At 45.0% G+C, this 17,516-nt stretch overlaps 1 protein-coding gene across 3 annotated transcripts in view; it reads left to right on the forward strand.

Moving 5' to 3' along the window:
- The first annotated feature begins 307 nt into the window (after nt 1-307).
- Nucleotides 308-17,516, forward strand: part of PCMT1 (protein-L-isoaspartate (D-aspartate) O-methyltransferase) — a 33,182-nt gene continuing 15,973 nt past the window's right edge. Inside the window, exons 1-4 of one of the 3 annotated variants that reach the window (XM_044289812.1) lie at nt 308-597; nt 7,951-8,055; nt 12,630-12,661; nt 14,176-14,280. In XM_044289812.1, coding sequence (XP_044145747.1) covers nt 315-597; nt 7,951-8,055; nt 12,630-12,661; nt 14,176-14,280 — 525 coding nt within the window. In that variant the 5' untranslated portion in view covers nt 308-314. The remainder of the gene's footprint in view (nt 598-7,950; nt 8,056-12,629; nt 12,662-14,175; nt 14,281-17,516) is intronic. The other 2 variants (XM_044289810.1, XM_044289811.1) reach the window with 2 other exon arrangements.

Here is a 17,516-nt window from a genome sequence, read left to right on the forward strand (position 1 = left end):
TAAACTAACTTTTTAAAAGACATATCTTTGCAGACGTGTGGGCCGGCTATAGTGTGGGGAGGAGCGTGGTCATTTTATTTTCGAGCATGCACAGTGGACTGCACAATGCAACACTGTCCTCGAGCCGCAGCAGACAGCGCCACCAACGAGCCGTACTCGCTGTAACGCGGCCGCCAGCCATTGCCCCGGGGGCCACCTAGGCGCAGACACCCGCTCAACCCGCGAATGCGTTCTGAGGGCAGAGAAGAAGCGGCCGCCCAATAACAACACGGTCTACTAAAGACGAACTGCGCATGCGGAAGAAGCCGTGACCCATGCCAGTGCTGGGCGTGGTCGACAATGCGTCCCGTGTGCTAGCGTTGGGCGTGGCCACGCGGCTCCCACACGGTCCTGAGCTTCTGCGTGGCTCCGCCCCCTCCTCCTCTGGCGGGCCCTCGGATGACGTCTCCTGGTTGGAGGTGTTGGGCTTCCTGGGCAAATTGCTGGGCGCAGTCGCCGCGCTGAAAGCAGCAGAGTACCTGCTCCGTGCGCTGTGTGCAGCCATGGCCTGGAAGTCAGGGGGAGCCAGCCACTCCGAGCTGGTCGGCAACCTGCGCAGTGAGTGTGTGAAGGGGCAGTCCCCTGTCAGTGACATGACATTTACTGCTCTTCCCGCCTGTGGTAGTCGTGTGTCTGGAGGGGCTGCTGCTTAGTACATGGGGGCATGTATAGGATGTCTGAGGGAGCCTCTACCTGTTACATCACGTGGCCCGTCTATAAGCACTGTAGTATTGCCCCATCAGCTGGTGGTCTGGAGGTGGCCCCCATGAAGCCACCTGTCTGCAGACTCATCGCCCTGCCAGCCTAATGATAAATGTGTGTTGGGGAAGGGGGGGGGGGGGGGTGCTGTCCACAGGGGTCTGTCCCACACTTGCGTCACCGGAACTGCCTGCCGGATCCGGAAATCTGTATGCAAATGCTGTCCGCTTGCATACAGATCTGTCTGACGAATGCATTGCAATACTGGATCCGTGTCTCTGGTGTCATCTGGAAAAATGGATCCGGTATTTGTTTTTTTAAAGGTCTGCGCAGACCGGAAAACCTGATCCATTTTTCCGGTACATTTGGTGCCAAATCCGGCATTCTGGCAAGTGTTCAGAAATTTTGGATGGAGAAAATATGTCAGCCTGCTGCGGTATATTCTCCGGCCAAATACCGTAAGAGTGACTGAACTGATGCATCCTGAACGGATTAGGATAAAACTGAGCCCCTAGGGCGGAACTCAATGCCGGAAAAGAATAACGCTAGTGTGAAAGTACCCTAAGAAGATGCCAGTGATCAAACTCCTGCCAGGGTTCTGAAGATGGAGGAATTGACTGTCAATTTGGTTTTATTCACAAGCTCTGCGCTTTACCGGTTTTCCAACATTTTTAAAACATTAGCACAGAGATGAGGGCTGTCTAAGGGTACTTTCACATTAGTGGCAGGACGGATCCAACAGGCTGTTCACCCTGTCGGATCCGTCCTGCCACTATTTCACCGTGCTACCGGACTGACGCTCCGTCCCCATTGACTATAATGGGGGCGGAGCTCCGGCGCAGCTCGGCAGTGCAAAGTGAGAGGCCGCCGGACTAAAAAGTCGGACATGCAGTACTTTTAGTCCGGCGGCCTCTCGCCGCGCACTGCGAAATAGCGGCAGGATGGATCCGACAGTAGCCTAATAAAGAAAAAAAATGTGTTCTCATCTTCTAAACATGGTGCCACTCTGGCCCCCACGGGTAGGTGGCATCCTCCATTGATGACCACTGCTGCAGTCACTGGCCTCAGTGGTCACGTGACATCGTGTCACTCGGGACATTTAAAGGGCGAGTAACTTGTTTTGGACAGCCCCCTGCTCTGTGCTGGTTTTAAAAAGAAAAATCACGGAAAAGCCCTTCAAAGGTATTTTAAAAGCAGAACATGTGATAAAATAATCCAGCGCTGATGCCCCTGCAACCCCCACATACATACACATGACCTCTGTAGTCAGCCACTGGTCTCTGCGGGCTTAGGCTACATTCACATCTGCGGCTCGGAGATCCGGCAGAACTGCCAAGAATTGGCTTGACACAAACTGCAGCAGAGTTTTGGCGGCGACACGGCGAGAGGCCGCCGGAATAAATGTCGGACATGTTGTAGTTTTATTCCAGGCAGCCTCTCGCCGGAACTCCGCCCACGCCCCTATTATAATCAATGGGGACGGAGCGGCAGTCCGGGGGCACACGGTCACAAGTGGCAGGATGGATCCGGCAGGCTGTCCACCCGACGGAACAGCCTGCCGGAGGTCAGTGCTGCTAGTGTGAAAGTAGCCTTACTGAAGTGAGACAACCCCTTTAATCTGCTATTACTTGTACCATTTATGTAGTATATGTTTTTATTTGCTGGACAGGCCTGCTCTTGCATTGGCATACTCGGGGTAGCCGTCTAATGTTTTTTGTCTGTTCCTGGAAGCTACTCTGGCTGGAATCGCACATGCAGGTTTCCATACAGTTTGTGATGCAGTATTTTTAGCCAAAAGGTAAAGGTTAAAAAAAAAACTGCACTAAAAGGGCTATTGTGGTAGACAGCATTTCTCAGCTGATCAGTGGGACCTCCGTCGATCATTGCAAGTCTACGGCACTAATAGAGGCACCTCTGTCACCAGAGCCCTCCCTTATACAACTGCTTGTATAGACACATAGCTGAGGTCACCTGATTAAAACTGTTATCAAACTGTTTGCATAGACACAGCAGGGGTTCAGCCGATTAAAACGCTGCATTCTTTCCTTTGGTGCAATGAGGGCGTCACCGGTGCTCTTGTTTCACCCAATCTCCACTCATTTCTGTGACCAGCCCCTCCATGGCTGCTTTGATTGACAGGACCAGGCAATGACATAGCAGCTAGGTAGGCGCTGGCCACAAAAAGGAGCAGAGCTTGGGTGGAACAAGAGCAATGGTGACTCCCTCATTGCACCAAAGGCCTAATTGTCATATTAACTCTGGAACATAGCCTCAATGAAAGAAAAGCAGCGTTTTAATCGGCTGAACCCCTGCTATGTGTCTATGCAAACAGTTTGATAGGGAGGACATGTCACTTTAAAGGACATGTCAGCAGGATCAGCCCTAATGCCTTGCTGATTAAAATTATACTTTTCATCCCCTGATCTTATGCTAGTTAGGGCTTAAGTGCTCAAAGGGCGGACCCTAGCCATTCAATGCCCCCCCCCGGTTCATTGACAGGGCCACGTGTCTAGGGAAGTACAGTGGATTTTGCTAACTCTCCACAGTCTACCCATTGGCTAGAAATTCATATGACACGTCCTTCATTGCTACCAGTTGTTTAGGGTGGTGCAGGCCGGTTACCAGTTTGGCTGAAATCCTAGCTGTCTGTACATAAGTCCTGACTGCTCCTTCCAGGGCTGGGTTACTACGCACCTCGGCGTAGAGCTGCCTCTGTACTGCGCGTTTACTGCTGCTCACATCCAGAAACATGTCGTCCTATAGTGAGAGTATTCAGTGTGAAGAAGCCTTCGCTGTATATCAATGTGCCTACGAGCCATGTCTGTCTTCTGTGGGATTGCTTGGTATCAGCGGTTTTGTGTCCGGTAACAAAACAGAATGCAGATGGACCAGAAGACATCCCGATTAGTGTTGAGCGAACTTGTGTTTTCAGGTTTGGCATACAAGAGTCAGGTTATCTAAGAATTCCCTTATGGATTCTGCTACCACGGACCATAAGTTCGGTGCACCCGTACCTATATCGAGAACAAAGCCCCTGCAAGGTGGTGGCCGGACCGGCTCCCAATAGTAGTGAATGGGAGCGTACCGCGCATGCATGGCCACTGCTCCCATATACTTCTATGGGGCCGACTGAAATAGCCGAGCCAGTGCTCAGCTATTTTCGCCGGCCCCATAGAAAATGAATGGAGGGCGGCTGCGCATGCGCAGTGTGCCCTTCTTCACTTGCAGGGCTCGGTTCTCGATATATACCCACACCTATAAGACAATGAGGGCATATCCTAGCACTATGCCCCCATTGTCCATGATGAGACAACCCCTTTAATATTTCTCGCTGTGCTGAAGAATATGTTGGCGCTATATAACAATACACAATGTGTATGCTGCTCTGTCAGCCTCCGGAAACTGAAAACATTGCTTGGACAAGCTCAGAGCTGCCACTATCTTCCAGGTTATACACTATTTATGACCGGTCACATGAGTCCAGGCTCCGTGTTATCTTGCGCTACCTTTCTATCATTATTTCAGTATGGCTGAATAAAGCTTGGGGAAAAAAAAGAGCTTACTGTGCAAATTCCTGCAGCGCTCCAAAACATGGCCTGCGGTGGTGGCCTGCCCTGGCCGTCTGAAAGCCCGCGTTATTCCAGGTGCCCACGCAGAGCTGTCAAAACACACAAGTCCTTTCACATATTTTTCCTTTTTTTTCTTTAACCCTTCCAAAGTGATGAACTGTCAAAGTAAAGTCGTAGACAGTGTCCCAAGCCCATGTATACTTTATTTCCTCTCATTATTGGAATATTCTGCACTTTTGCTGCTGTCAGATATTTCTGTAGCTTTTAGCATTTCCAGACCTTATCTTATAGAATGTGCTTATCATTTGACGTCTTTCCAGCAGTCTTTGGCCATAGGTTTAAAACAACCTTCTCCTACAGTAATAATTCAGTTGTCACCAGCAAAAATTGCATTTTTTATTTTTAAAGGGGTTGTGCATGTGTTTTATATTGATGACCTATCCTCAGGATAGTAGTAAAAAATAAAGTATTGGAATCGCACTCACCAGATCTTGCGGTCAACCGGAATGCAACAGCCCACCTGGAGTCCAAGATTCTTTAGGGCTCCCTCATGATGAATCCGAAAAAAAGCAATGGAGGCAGCATGTCCGGTAAAAAACCCTTTAATGGGCACAGCCAAGTGAACTTAACGTGCAAAAAAGTTGTGACGTTTCGGCCGCTTCACAGCCTTTATCAAACACACTGTGCAATTTAAAAGTACCTGCTTAAATATACTAAAACACACCCACTGTCGATGGGGTGGCCAATGACAGAGACAAGAGATACTGATGTCATACAGAGTGCGCCCACAGGTGCTCTTACAAAGTGTCTCATTCATATATGTTAGGTCCCCTATCCCACATACCTTCACAGCGCACGTGTATCACGGCGTACCCAGGCCTCTGGCGCGCATGTCGGGAGAGAGGGAGTAGCGTCAAGATAAAAAACTTCTACACATGCAGGTCACGGGACGTGATTTATATGATCACGTGCCCGTGTGGCCTTATTTACATAGGGGAAACCACAATGGAAGCCAGGGAGCGCATCAACTCACATAAGAGCAATATCCGCAGGGCTCTGATAGATAAGCCGGTGGCGAAACACTTCGTGGAGCGTGGACACTCGGTCAACCAATTACGCTTTAGAATTATTGATTCTGTCGGCCCTCTGAGACGAGGGGGTGACAAGGATCGTATTCTGCGCAAGAAGGAACTTAAGTGGATCTTTGAAATGAGAGCCCTGCAACCGTTCGGAATGAACATAGAATTCTCAGTCACAAATGTGTAAGGTGACCATGGCAACTTGTTCTCTGTGTAGTGTTTATTTAATTGTATTTTGTATTATACACACATTTTTCCACTTATTCCCTGGTCCGCACAGATCAGAGCACGGTATGATATGAGGGATCTATTCTTCATCCCTGACGTGCAGGCGGTCGTCCCGCGCCGCGCGTCACAGCAAGGGGCGGGTTCAGACCTCAGTTGCGTCTCTGACAGAGCTGGGGGGGACGGACATGGGGAGGGTGGAGTCGCGACGTCACCAAGGCCGGGCTTTTGGCTGGAGGCGTGGTGTTGCTACCGGCCCATGTGCGGATGTCCCCCTTCGTGTGAGAGGGCGCAAATGTTAGGTGAGTCACCTGGTTTGCGCCACCTGATCTGGGGTTTGGCTGCTGGTGCTGTGGACGCGATGCGGTGGAGCGATCGCTTGTAAGCGACGGGGAGGAAGTGACTCCTAGGCGTCCCTGGCAAAGGCGCACATGCCGGGAGACTGTTGATGACGTGCGATGAAGGGGTGGAGCTTCCTGCGGTCAGCTGACTCTGAGTAAAGCGGCCAGTGACGCTACTCCCTCTCTCCCGACATGCGCGCCAGAGGCCTGGGTACGCCGTGATACACGTGCGCTGTGAAGGTATGTGGGATAGGGGACCTAACATATATGAATGAGACACTTTGTAAGAGCACCTGTGGGCGCACTCTGTATGACATCAGTATCTCTTGTCTCTGTCATTGGCCACCCCATCGACAGTGGGTGTGTTTTAGTATATTTAAGCAGGTACTTTTAAATTGCACAGTGTGTTTGATAAAGGCTGTGAAGCGGCCGAAACGTCACAACTTTTTTGCACGTTAAGTTCACTTGGCTGTGCCCATTAAAGGGTTTTTTACCGGACATGCTGCCTCCATTGCTTTTTTTCGGATTCTATCCTCAGGATAAGTCATCCATATCAGATCGGAGGGGGTTTGACACCTGGCACCCCCGCCGAGCAGCTGTTTGAAGAGGAAGTGACACTCCATCACATGAGTGAAGACGATGGAAATTGCAATGAAGAAGCAGCAGCGCTGGCATGGAGCGTGACGCTCAAACAGCTGATCAAGTGTAGAACCCCCGCTGATCTCGTATTGATATCCTATCCTGAGGATAGGTCATCAATATAAAACCCCTGCACAACCCCTTTAATACATTGGTGACAGAGTGTCTCCTGTGAGCTATACTAGGTTTCCTTTGAGATCTGATGGGTTGTCCTCTATAGTCAATAGCTGAGATGAGCGCCCCTTGATTGAGTGATTGGCAGGAGTTACAGCAGTTTGAGGTCTTCCAATCGTATATCGTAGCATATACCGTCCAATGACCAGTGCCATTGTAGTTGACGATCAGTGCTCTCATAGGGAATATGTCTAAAATTACATTAAAATAGGTAGTGATTCCTAAGGTGGAATATCATGTTGGGGTCTGTTAGGAGGCCTCCATGTTGCTGAACTGCTGCAGCTTTGCCATTGTAGATTCTCACGGGGCAGATCTGCAGCGTTGTACAGTGCCATCAAAGTGAATGAGTTTTTATCAATTCTCAGATGACGCGCAGCAGAAACTCACCTAGTAACAAGCATTATTAAACTATCGGCCTGTCTGCTCACCTGAATGCCGGGCTCGTTCACACAAATGTTTTTTTGCGTTCCGTGTACGGGCAATTTTTTCCGTTCTGTACACGGTCCGTATACGGAACCATTAATTTCAATGGTTCCGCAAAAAAAAACGGAATGTACTCCCTACTACTCCGTATGCATTCCTTTTCCGTTCTGTTGAAAGATAGAACATGTCCTATTATTGCCCGCAAATCACGTTCCGTGGCTCCATTCAAGTCAATCGGTCTGCAAAAAAAGGAACACATACGGAATGTACTCCGTATGTCTTCCATATCCGTTCCGTTTTTGCAGAACCATCTATTGAAAATTTTAGACCCAGCACAATTTTTTTCTGTGTAATTACTCTATATGCCATATGGAAAAACGGAACGGGAACCGGAAACACTAATGAGAAAAAATAACGGATCCGGTAAAAGCGGCCCGCAAAACACTGAAAGACATACGGTCATGTGAAAGAGCCCTCAGTGAGTGAAGGCCGCTAGCAGATGGAACGGGCGGCATTCAGGTGGGCGAACCTGCCTGTAAACATGTGCAGCTAGTAACCTAAAGTGTCCAACCCCTTTGTCGCAAGTGGTGTTTAAAGAGTCGCAAACATGAGGTTTGCCACTATTTCTCACCACTTTTCAGGCACAGGAGATGAGATCAGTATATTCTGAACTCATCTTTTAAGGGAGCCGGAAAAAAAAATATAATAAAATAATTTTTCTTGTGGGAAATGATTCCAACTCTCTTCTAAAATATTTTTCAGAAAATGGTATTATAAAGTCAGACAAAGTATATGAAGTAATGTTGGCTACTGACCGCAAACATTATGCGAAATGCAATCCCTATATGGACTCTCCTCAGTCAATAGGTAAGGTGACTTTTCCTGTTTGTACATTGCTAATGATATTTGCTGTAATCATTAGACCTCGTTATAATGTGTATACATTTTTCTGTTGGATTCATGTACATGGCAGCGTACATACAGGCTTGTTACGGCACCCATAGACCTCCACATGCCTAAGATTTAATGGCATAAGAAGGTCTTGTATATAGAATTCCATATAAATCTGATAGAAAAAAAACCTGTTAAGCATCTGTTCTAAATCTGGGGGTAGTAACACGAATACAGGGTAACATAGAGCATCATATGGCCACACAGCCCCACAATGGGTCGAAGATGGCAGACCCGTTTATTACCCCTTTAGCAACGTTTCAGCCCAGTTCAATGGGGCCTTTGTCAAGCCTGTATAGTGTGTGTGTGTGTGTGTGTGTGTATATATATATATATATTTAAAATATTTTGCTTCTTACGCACATAACATACATGTGGCTTTTCACCTAAGCTGAAGAATTTTACTAGTTTGAGACTGGTTGCTAGGGATATGCTGCCTGACAACCAAATTTTATCCACAGGGTAAAGGATAAGTTGTCGATGGCGGGCCTCCTGCTGGGAAGCCCACTGATCACAAGAACCAGGGTCATGTGTATCCCCAATATAAATGGAGCGGTGGACCCCAGCAGTCGCACCTCCACCAGATCTCCTACCCTGTGTTTAAATCACTAAACCTTTAAAGGGGTTGACGCTGCCCCACCCTCACCCCATGGCGCCGGACCTGCGGAGGGAAGCACACTGGGTTTCAGCTTCCTCAGTCCCCCTACTGCTTCTTCCATGTTCTGGTCCCTGCTTGTGAACTTCCTGTTTGCCGCGGGTTATGTGGCCGCTGCAGCCAACAGTGGTGAAGTAGGTCCAGTGACCGGGGCGGTCTGGCTGAACGGACTCTGAAAGTGGATAATCCCTCTTAAGTTTAGAGGCAGACTGGCAACATTTTAACAGCAAAGATGGGCCCGGGGCATGACTGCAATAGAGTTCTATGTCATTTTTTTTTTTTTATGTGTACCTGACAGCTCCCCTGACATGTCTAGTTTAGTAAATACTTTAACCCATGAAATAGTTGTTAGAGCTCTGCATGGTGCCATTCCTTTGTTATTCCTCCTTTTAAAGTTCTGAATAAAGCCTCATGCACACGTCTGTGGAACACGGACCGTGAGATACCGGCCTGGATTCCTGCTGAGTGCAGGAGCGCACGGCGTCATTGGTTGCTATGACGCCGTGCGCTTCGTGCCGCCTTTGCTGTGCATTAATACACTGGTATAGATAATGAGTGTATTACTGTACAGCAGTGGGCGCACAGCGTCATGGCAACCAATGACGCCGTGCGCTACTGCACTCAGCAGGAATCCAGGCCGGTATCTCACGGTCCGTTTTCCACGGACATGTGCATGAGGCTTAAAGGGCTTCTGTCACCCCACTAAAGTCATTTTTTTTGGGGGGGCTAGTTACATTCCTTATAGCGCGATATATGAGAATATAATGTTGTCACTTACTTTCATTCGGCCGTTTCTTGAGAAAACAAAGTTTTATAATATGCAAATCCGGTCTCTACCAGCAAGTAGGGCGTCTACTTGCTGGTAGCCGCCGCAAAAAACCTCCCCCTCGTCGTGTTGATTGACAGGGCCAGCCATGATCTCCTCCTCCAGCCGGCCCTGTCAGTATTTCAAAAATCGCGCGCCTCTGTTCATTCGGCGCAGGCGCTCTGAGATGAGGAGGCTCGTCTCCTCAGAACTCCCTCAGTGCGCCTGCGCCGATGACGTCTTCTCTTTCAGTGATGTCATCGGCGCAGGCGCTCTGAGATGAGGAGACGAGCCTCCTCATCTCAGAGCGCCTGCGATTTTTGAAATACTGACAGGGCCGGCCGGAGGAGGAGATCACGGCTGGCCCTGTCAATCAACATGACGAGGGGGCGGTTTTTTGCGGCGGCTACCAGCAAGTAGACGCCCTACTTGCTGGTAGAGACCGGATTTGCATATTATAAAACTTCGTTTTCTCAAGAAACGGCTGAATAAAAGTAAGTGACAACATTATATTCTCATATATCGCGCTATAAGGAATGTAACTAGCCAAAAAAGAAAAAATGACTTTAGTGGGGTGACAGAAGCCCTTTAAATTGACAACTGGGCATTGTCAGATTGTGGTGCGTCAGACCTCATAAGGACACACCCACTTGACAAAGGGAATGGGAACACCTTGTTGTCAATGTACTCCTACTTTCTAGGAGGAATAACAGGTGAACAGTACAGCATAGAGCAATAACCAATAATTGTACGTAATTGCTATTTTATGGGGAATGCAAGTATTTGCTAAAACAGACATGTCAGGAAAACTGACAGAGCCTCGTTAAAGTCACCACTAACTGCCTCATCTGTCTGTAAGACTGAAGTATGTTGAAGGGACTGCTAAACGTAAAATCCAAATCTGAATTCTATGAAAGACCCATTGATAATCTTTACGTATGGAAAACTTTTTGAGATGAAGATTTTGTTTTGCTATGCAGACTTCCTGTTTGAAGTACTGTATATTGAAGGGCACAGACATTAGGGGATCCGTTCTGTAGGAAACATCTAAGGTTATCTCAAGGTATGGGAACTTTTACATATTTTTCCTTATGTCCTTAGTAGCTATTTTGTAGGTTTTATATTTTTTTTTAGGTTTAGTGGTCCTTTCAATGTATTCCATTTGTTTATCAAAAACAAAAATTTGTTAAGGTTCAACTTTAGGCTACTTTCACATTAGCGTTTTTTGCAGATCCGTCATGGATCTGCAAAAACGCTTCCGTTACAATAATACAACCGCATGCATCCGTCATGAACACCATTAAAAGTCAATGGGGGACGGATCAATTTTCTATTGTGCCACAGATCTGTACCCATTGACTTACATTGTGTGTCAGAACGGATCCATTTGGCTCTGCTTCGTCAGGCGGACAACAAAACGCTGCAGGCCTCTACAGCGGAATGGAGACTGGTCAGAGGCAAACTGATGCATTCTGAGCGGATCATTTTCCGTTCAGAATGCATTAGGGCAAAACTGATCCGTTTTGGACCGCTTGTGAGAGCCCTGAACGGATCTCACAAACAGAAAGCCAAAACGCCAGTGTGAAAGTAGCCTTAGACTTGAGAAATGTAAGAGAACGTTGATGAAACTTGCAGTTTAAGAACCTCTGGCCTATAGGTGTATATAGTATGTTGTGATTTCTAAGGCTACTTTCACACCTGCGTTTAGGTGTGGATCCGTCTGGTATCTGTACAGACGGATCTGCGCCTATAATGCAAACACTGGTATCCGTTCAGAACGGATCCGTCTGCATTACTCTGTAAAAAAAATAAAAAATAAAAAAAAAATCTAAGTGTAAGTCAAACGAATCCAACCTGACCTACATTGAAAGACAATGGGTACGGATACATTTACAATTGCACCATATTGTGCCAGTGAAAATGGATCAGTTTGGCTCTGCATCGCCAGGCGGACACCAAAACGCTGCTTGCAGCGTTTTGGTGTCCGCCTCCAGAGCGGAATGGAGCCAAACTGATGCATTCTGAACTGATCCTTATCCATTTTAGAATGCATTGGGGCTAAACTGATCCGTTTTGGGGCCGCTTGTGAGAGCCCTGAAACGGATCTCACAAGCTGACCCAGAAACGCCAGTGTGAAAGTAGCTTAACTCTGCGTGGTACATACACTATATACGGTAACATACTTGGGATGATGCTATGCTTTCACCATTACACTCTGTGGTCAGTATTTGCCTAGAGGTCTTTTCAGACTGTCTGCAGTGTACAGTACATCCAATGTATGCACCAGGCTCTCCATTAAGTGGACCTGTAGGCCCCCAAGAGGCGGGTATCTGCTGGGATTTATTCAACTTTTTTTTTTTTTTTTTTTTTTACTCCATGGAATAATGCAGCAAGCTGTGCTAAGCTACACAAAACATCTACACAAACAAAAGTTAAACCGTGTAATATACTTGCTAATGATTGGTCGTAGTATTTCTCGTTAGCAACAGTCTGGCAGTGTAATACTGCCGCCACTTACCTGATGAATGAGCAAATGCTTGTTCATTGGGTAATCAGAATCTTTTAGCAGGTTTAAAAATCCTTGTTTGCCGGCCGCAGGTCATGCCATGTAATCACAAACTGCTCCCTACAAACAGTGATTCAGTATGGGGAAGAGCTATGGCATTGGCAATTGCTTGTCCCCATACCAAGGAGGAGATCGCTCTGTGTAAAAGCTGCAGTCTCCTCACTGACAAGCAGGTGATTGCTGGGAGGGAACATTTCCAATTGCCTGCTTTATCTGCAGGTGTAATAGGACCCTTAGTGCAATCTCTGCTTATCTGCTGCGAGACCTAGTGGGTGACACAGGGTTTGTCACGGGCCTTTCGGCTCATTTTAAATATTCCTTGTAGTAAATGTGGTGTCTTGCTTTGTTCTTGTAGCTTCATGTAAGATAAAGGATATCATTCCTTTCTATCTGCTTTGAATGAAGACCTCCATGCCGAGAAGAACCTACTTAAATTGTTAATCTGTCTTTTTGTGCACTAACAGGTTATCAAGCAACAATTAGTGCTCCTCACATGGTATGTGTTATAATTTGTAGGATTTTATATATTTTTTTTTAAGTTTCAATATTTCATTCATGTTTAGCATTACGCTTTAAAGGGAGCCTGTCAGCAGTTTTGACCACTCAAATGGGGCTGAGTTTTGACCAGGGTGGATTTGATTTAAATCAAACAGATTTTTAAATCACTAGTCAGTAAGGCTTGATTTTAAATCATAGTTTTCTACATAAAGACTAATTCTTGCTGGTATAACTTATAATATACAAGTAGATTATAATATACAAGTAGATAGTAGAAGATTTTTAGAATAACAACTTTTCATATTAGTTTGATTAGGTTGATTATGCATTCATAGGTTTGTAGAAGTTAGGATTTAGGTATTTTTCTCAACTCTGTTCATGTTATAACATTTTTGCTGTGAAGAAGAGGCATGTGATCTCTGCTGAGTCCAATTCAGTTTTGAGAACTGCAAAAGTAAACCAAGCATCTGTGATAATATCTTGGTAGACAGAAAAACTGCCCAATAATCTTACAAAAACCTCTGGAAGAGCATGATACAGCCTTATTCTACATAATAAAAAAAACTAATCTTTATTTCATGATGGAATAACCTTTGGATGGTAATATATTTTCCTCAAAAAGCATTTTATATAAAAAAAATCTGTTTTTATTTTTTTAAATCATAGCTTTTTATCCACTCAGGTTTTGACCACTCACTTAAATAGGGCTGAGCTGCTCCTAGGCCATGTGATCGATGAAAGTGACATGCAACATTTGATAAATTTGACAAAGTACAACAACACAGATTGTATTACACGCATGATAATTTCCTCCTATGTGTGTATGTGTTACTATTAAAGGGGTTATCTGACACAGAAAAATGTCCCCCATATGCCCGGACCCCTCACACTGAATCTACTTATCTGGCTCCTCGCTCCCTGCGCTGCTGCGGTTTCTCTCTCTCTCTGCTCGGATGAAAACATCCGGTGTCGGGGGGAGCAGCCAATGGCAGGCAGTGACGGGGACGAGCCTCCCTAGCATCGCGGGTGACGCGAGGGAGGCTTGTCCCCGTCCCTACCTGCCATTGGCTGCTCCCCCCGACACGCACGGGGAGAAGAAGCAGTGGCGGCGCGAGGAGCCAGGTAAGTAGATTCAGTGTGAGGGGCCCGGCATATGGGGGACATTTTTTAGTTTTGGATAACCCCCTTTAATGTTAATCACTTTGTGGAGAATTATTGGCTCCTGTGGGTTTTGTGAACCATTATCAGAAGTTAGACAGACTAGACAAAGATCTCCCTCTGATAAAGATGGTAAACTGTGAGTCATTCCGGAAATAATCCGAGAATATTCTGTGTGTAAAGAAGGGAAAGGTTACGTGTAAAATGGCCCGTACTGGACTGTAGTGCAAGCTTTTACAATTAACTGTGTAATGGCCGGTACATAAAGACATGTCACTAGTACTGAAAATGCATGAAGCACTGTTTTATTTCTGACATGTCTATAACTTTTTATGATTTGTTTTGTTAATGTAGCATGCATATGCATTAGAACTCCTCCACGATCAGTTACATGAAGGTGCCAAAGCTCTGGACGTAGGCTCTGGAAGTGGAATTCTTACCGCATGTTTTGCAAGAATGGTAATGCTTTTATTTTGTTTTCATTCCAAATATTATACTAAATTATTAATCCAGAAATTGCATATTCACATGCACAGAGCAATATGAGATGGCACCCTGTGTAGTATTTATGGTGCATACAGTGCAGCGCACTTTCAGAAGTATAGTGATTGCTACCATTCTCCAAATATAAGGTCCACATCCCTCTTTATGGTCCTTTGGGGCTTGTCTTTTTCCCAGTAATCCAGCCCTGGCACTCAGACATGATGCCTTGCTTGCATGTGACCACTGCATCCAATTGGTGGCCACAGAGGTCTCATACTGTGACTTAAGTATTACTGCTCAGCATGGAATCATGATATCAGTAGCATGGCACGTGATCTCTGCGGCCGCTTGTAAACAAAGATCAGGAGGACCGCCAAAGCTGCAGCACTGGTTGGCCAGAAGAGATGACTGCAGTTTTTTTATTTTATATTTTTATATTTATTTCTAAAAAAATGCATAGTTTCTTGAAAAGGGCTTTCCAGCTTTAATTTTTTTTTACTGGTTTATGAAAAGGGTCTAATTTCTTTTCTCGCTTGAGTGGGACAAAGCTGTAATATCATACACAAACCTGTGGAGAATCATTACTCTGTAACTAGGGGATGAATTGCAGATTTATTTTTTTCTAATCCTTGACATCCCCTTTAAGTAATGACTTGTATCAGTCATTTTTAATTTACCGTCATTAATAATGTCATGCCACATCTCCACTAGGGTATACTTCCACACATCCTAAGATTGAAAGCTGCGAGTAGATCTTTTAGATCAGGCAGTGAGGACTACTTTTTTTGTTTTCATGATTCCAGATCATATCTGGGAGGGTGAAATAAGTGTCTGGTGGTTTCAGAGTTCATTTTTAATAGTCAGGCTGTCTACTAATGTTCTAAGTGAATGGAGATGATATGGTAGCCTTTTTATTCTACGTGCATTAAAGGAGCCTTCACACTTTACACTAATAGACTTTCCGCACTTGGACCATGATGATGATTCCAGACATTGCTTTACATAAATAGCCACGTTCTGCTGAGTGCAGTGCAATACACCAGGGGCTGCTGACATCTGATGTCTCCCTCTATGTAATCCTCTCAGAGCGGGACTGAAGCCTCCCTGCCAACATCTAGTGCCAGGCATTTCACAAACAAACACTAACTTCTAGTTGTCATAGAGAAAACCTTCAGCTCTTCCCAGGTGGCAGCTCTCCTAGTACTTCTGTATTTGTGCCTTATGCATTCAGGTAAACCACTTTATATTTAGCATTGTCACATTAGCTGTGGGTTTTAATTATTCTTGTTATAGGTTCATGTGTCGCCATTTGAGCAAAGTACAAAACACAGCATTCAGCTGCAAAATAACCTGGAATAGAAAAGGTATTTTAGTGCCCAAGCAAGAAAGAGCAACATATTTTGTAAGGGTAAAAAAGACCAGCTTCCATCCAGTTCAGCCTATTATCCTGCATCGTTGATCCAGAGGAAGGTGAAAAACTTCTAATGAGGTAGAAGTAAATTTTCCTCCTCTTAGGAAACATTCTTTCCTGACTAAATCTGGCAATAAAAATAACTCCCTGGATCAATGACCCCTCTCTAATAACTATAATCGGTAATATTACCTTCCAGAAATACATCCTGACCCCTCTTGAACTTTTTTAGTGAATTCTCTATCACCACTTCCTCAGGCAGAGAGTTCCATAGTCTCTCTGCTCTTACCGTAAAGAATCCTCATCTAGGTTTGTTTTAAAACCTTATTTACTCCAGACAGAGGAAGTCTGATTTGGATCCATTCATTTCAAATGTGCCGCAAAAGATGCAGACAGCACACGGTGTGCTGTCTGCATCCAGATGTTCGTTCTGCCCCTCAAAAAAATAAAAATAACTGTAGAACATGTCCTATTCTTGTCCGTTCAGCCTTAACAGAGGGCAGGAAGTATAGTTCCACAAAATGCAAATGGACGGTATCAGTGTTTTGCGGATCGCAAAAAACAGCACCAGTATCCATGAGGCCTTAACCAAATGCAGCTGATATTTTGGTTTCAGGTTCACGAGCCACACTCAGGTATGATTACTGCCAGACCTGTTGAATCTAAACAGTAACAAAGGGGTATTTTTAAAATAATGTATAGCTGCTTTTCTTTTTTCTTTTGACAGTACTATACCATTGAAAATAAAATATAAAATATTGTACTTTTTATAGCAGTCCGCACAAAGATAAAACTTCTACGTTGGTAGGAATCCCGTTATTTTACTGCTGCTGCAAGGAAAATGTTATCTGCTAGTATAATAGTAAATTTAGAATTGGGATAACAGTATGAGATAGCTCTATTGTTATATTGATAGACTTGGATAAAGATGATGATGCTCTAATGCAAAGGATGTTTGTTGTGCTAAAACTGCAAACAAAGGAGGAAGTTAAAGAGCCAGGACAGAAGGTAGAATACAGAGTGACTTCAGAAAATTATATCCAGAAAACTATACCTGTTTTTTGTAAAATAAAAAAATAAAAATGACATAGAACATTAATGTTAATATGTGGTAGTGTTCATTAAATAGAACCTGTCTGGCAATGTGAAGCTAGAAGGTCTCAAAATGCTGCACACAATGCCATTTTCTAAAGAGATTCATATAAGATGCCTAAAAAAACAAAACATTGCCTAATTGGAGTCGGGAAGGAATTTATATGAAATTCAAGCTCCTGCTCTAGCAGCCTGGATCACCGGAAGCACCAATCTGGTTATTTAACCACAGATGCCGCCGTGAATAGAAACCTTAGCATCAAAGTGGTTTAGTGGGAGGGAGCACCCTCAGGCATCAGCTTGGCAGCCGGGAGCCCTAATGCAGGCCCCCGGGTCTGCCTTCTATGTAAACCCCATTAGGCTGTGCCAGTATACCGTAATACACTGAACTGCATAAGCTGTACAGTGTATTATAGATGCGATCTGAAGATTGCCTTTTATATCCACATACATACAGTGGATATAAAAAGTCTACACACCCCTAAAATTAGACCAAGATGAATCATTTCAGAACTTTTTCCACTTTTAATGTGACCTATAAACTGTACAACTCAATTGAAAAACAAACTGAAATCTTTTAGGTAGAGGGAAGAAAAAATATAAAAATAAAATAATATGGTTGCATAAGTGTGAACACCCTTAACCACCTCAGCTCCCCCAGCTTAAACACTCTTAATGACCAGACCACTTTTTACATTTCTGCACTACA

The sequence above is a fragment of the Bufo gargarizans genome, chromosome 4 (genome assembly GCF_014858855.1).
Source record: "Bufo gargarizans isolate SCDJY-AF-19 chromosome 4, ASM1485885v1, whole genome shotgun sequence".
In the NCBI taxonomy this organism is placed as follows: Eukaryota; Metazoa; Chordata; class Amphibia; order Anura; family Bufonidae; genus Bufo; species Bufo gargarizans.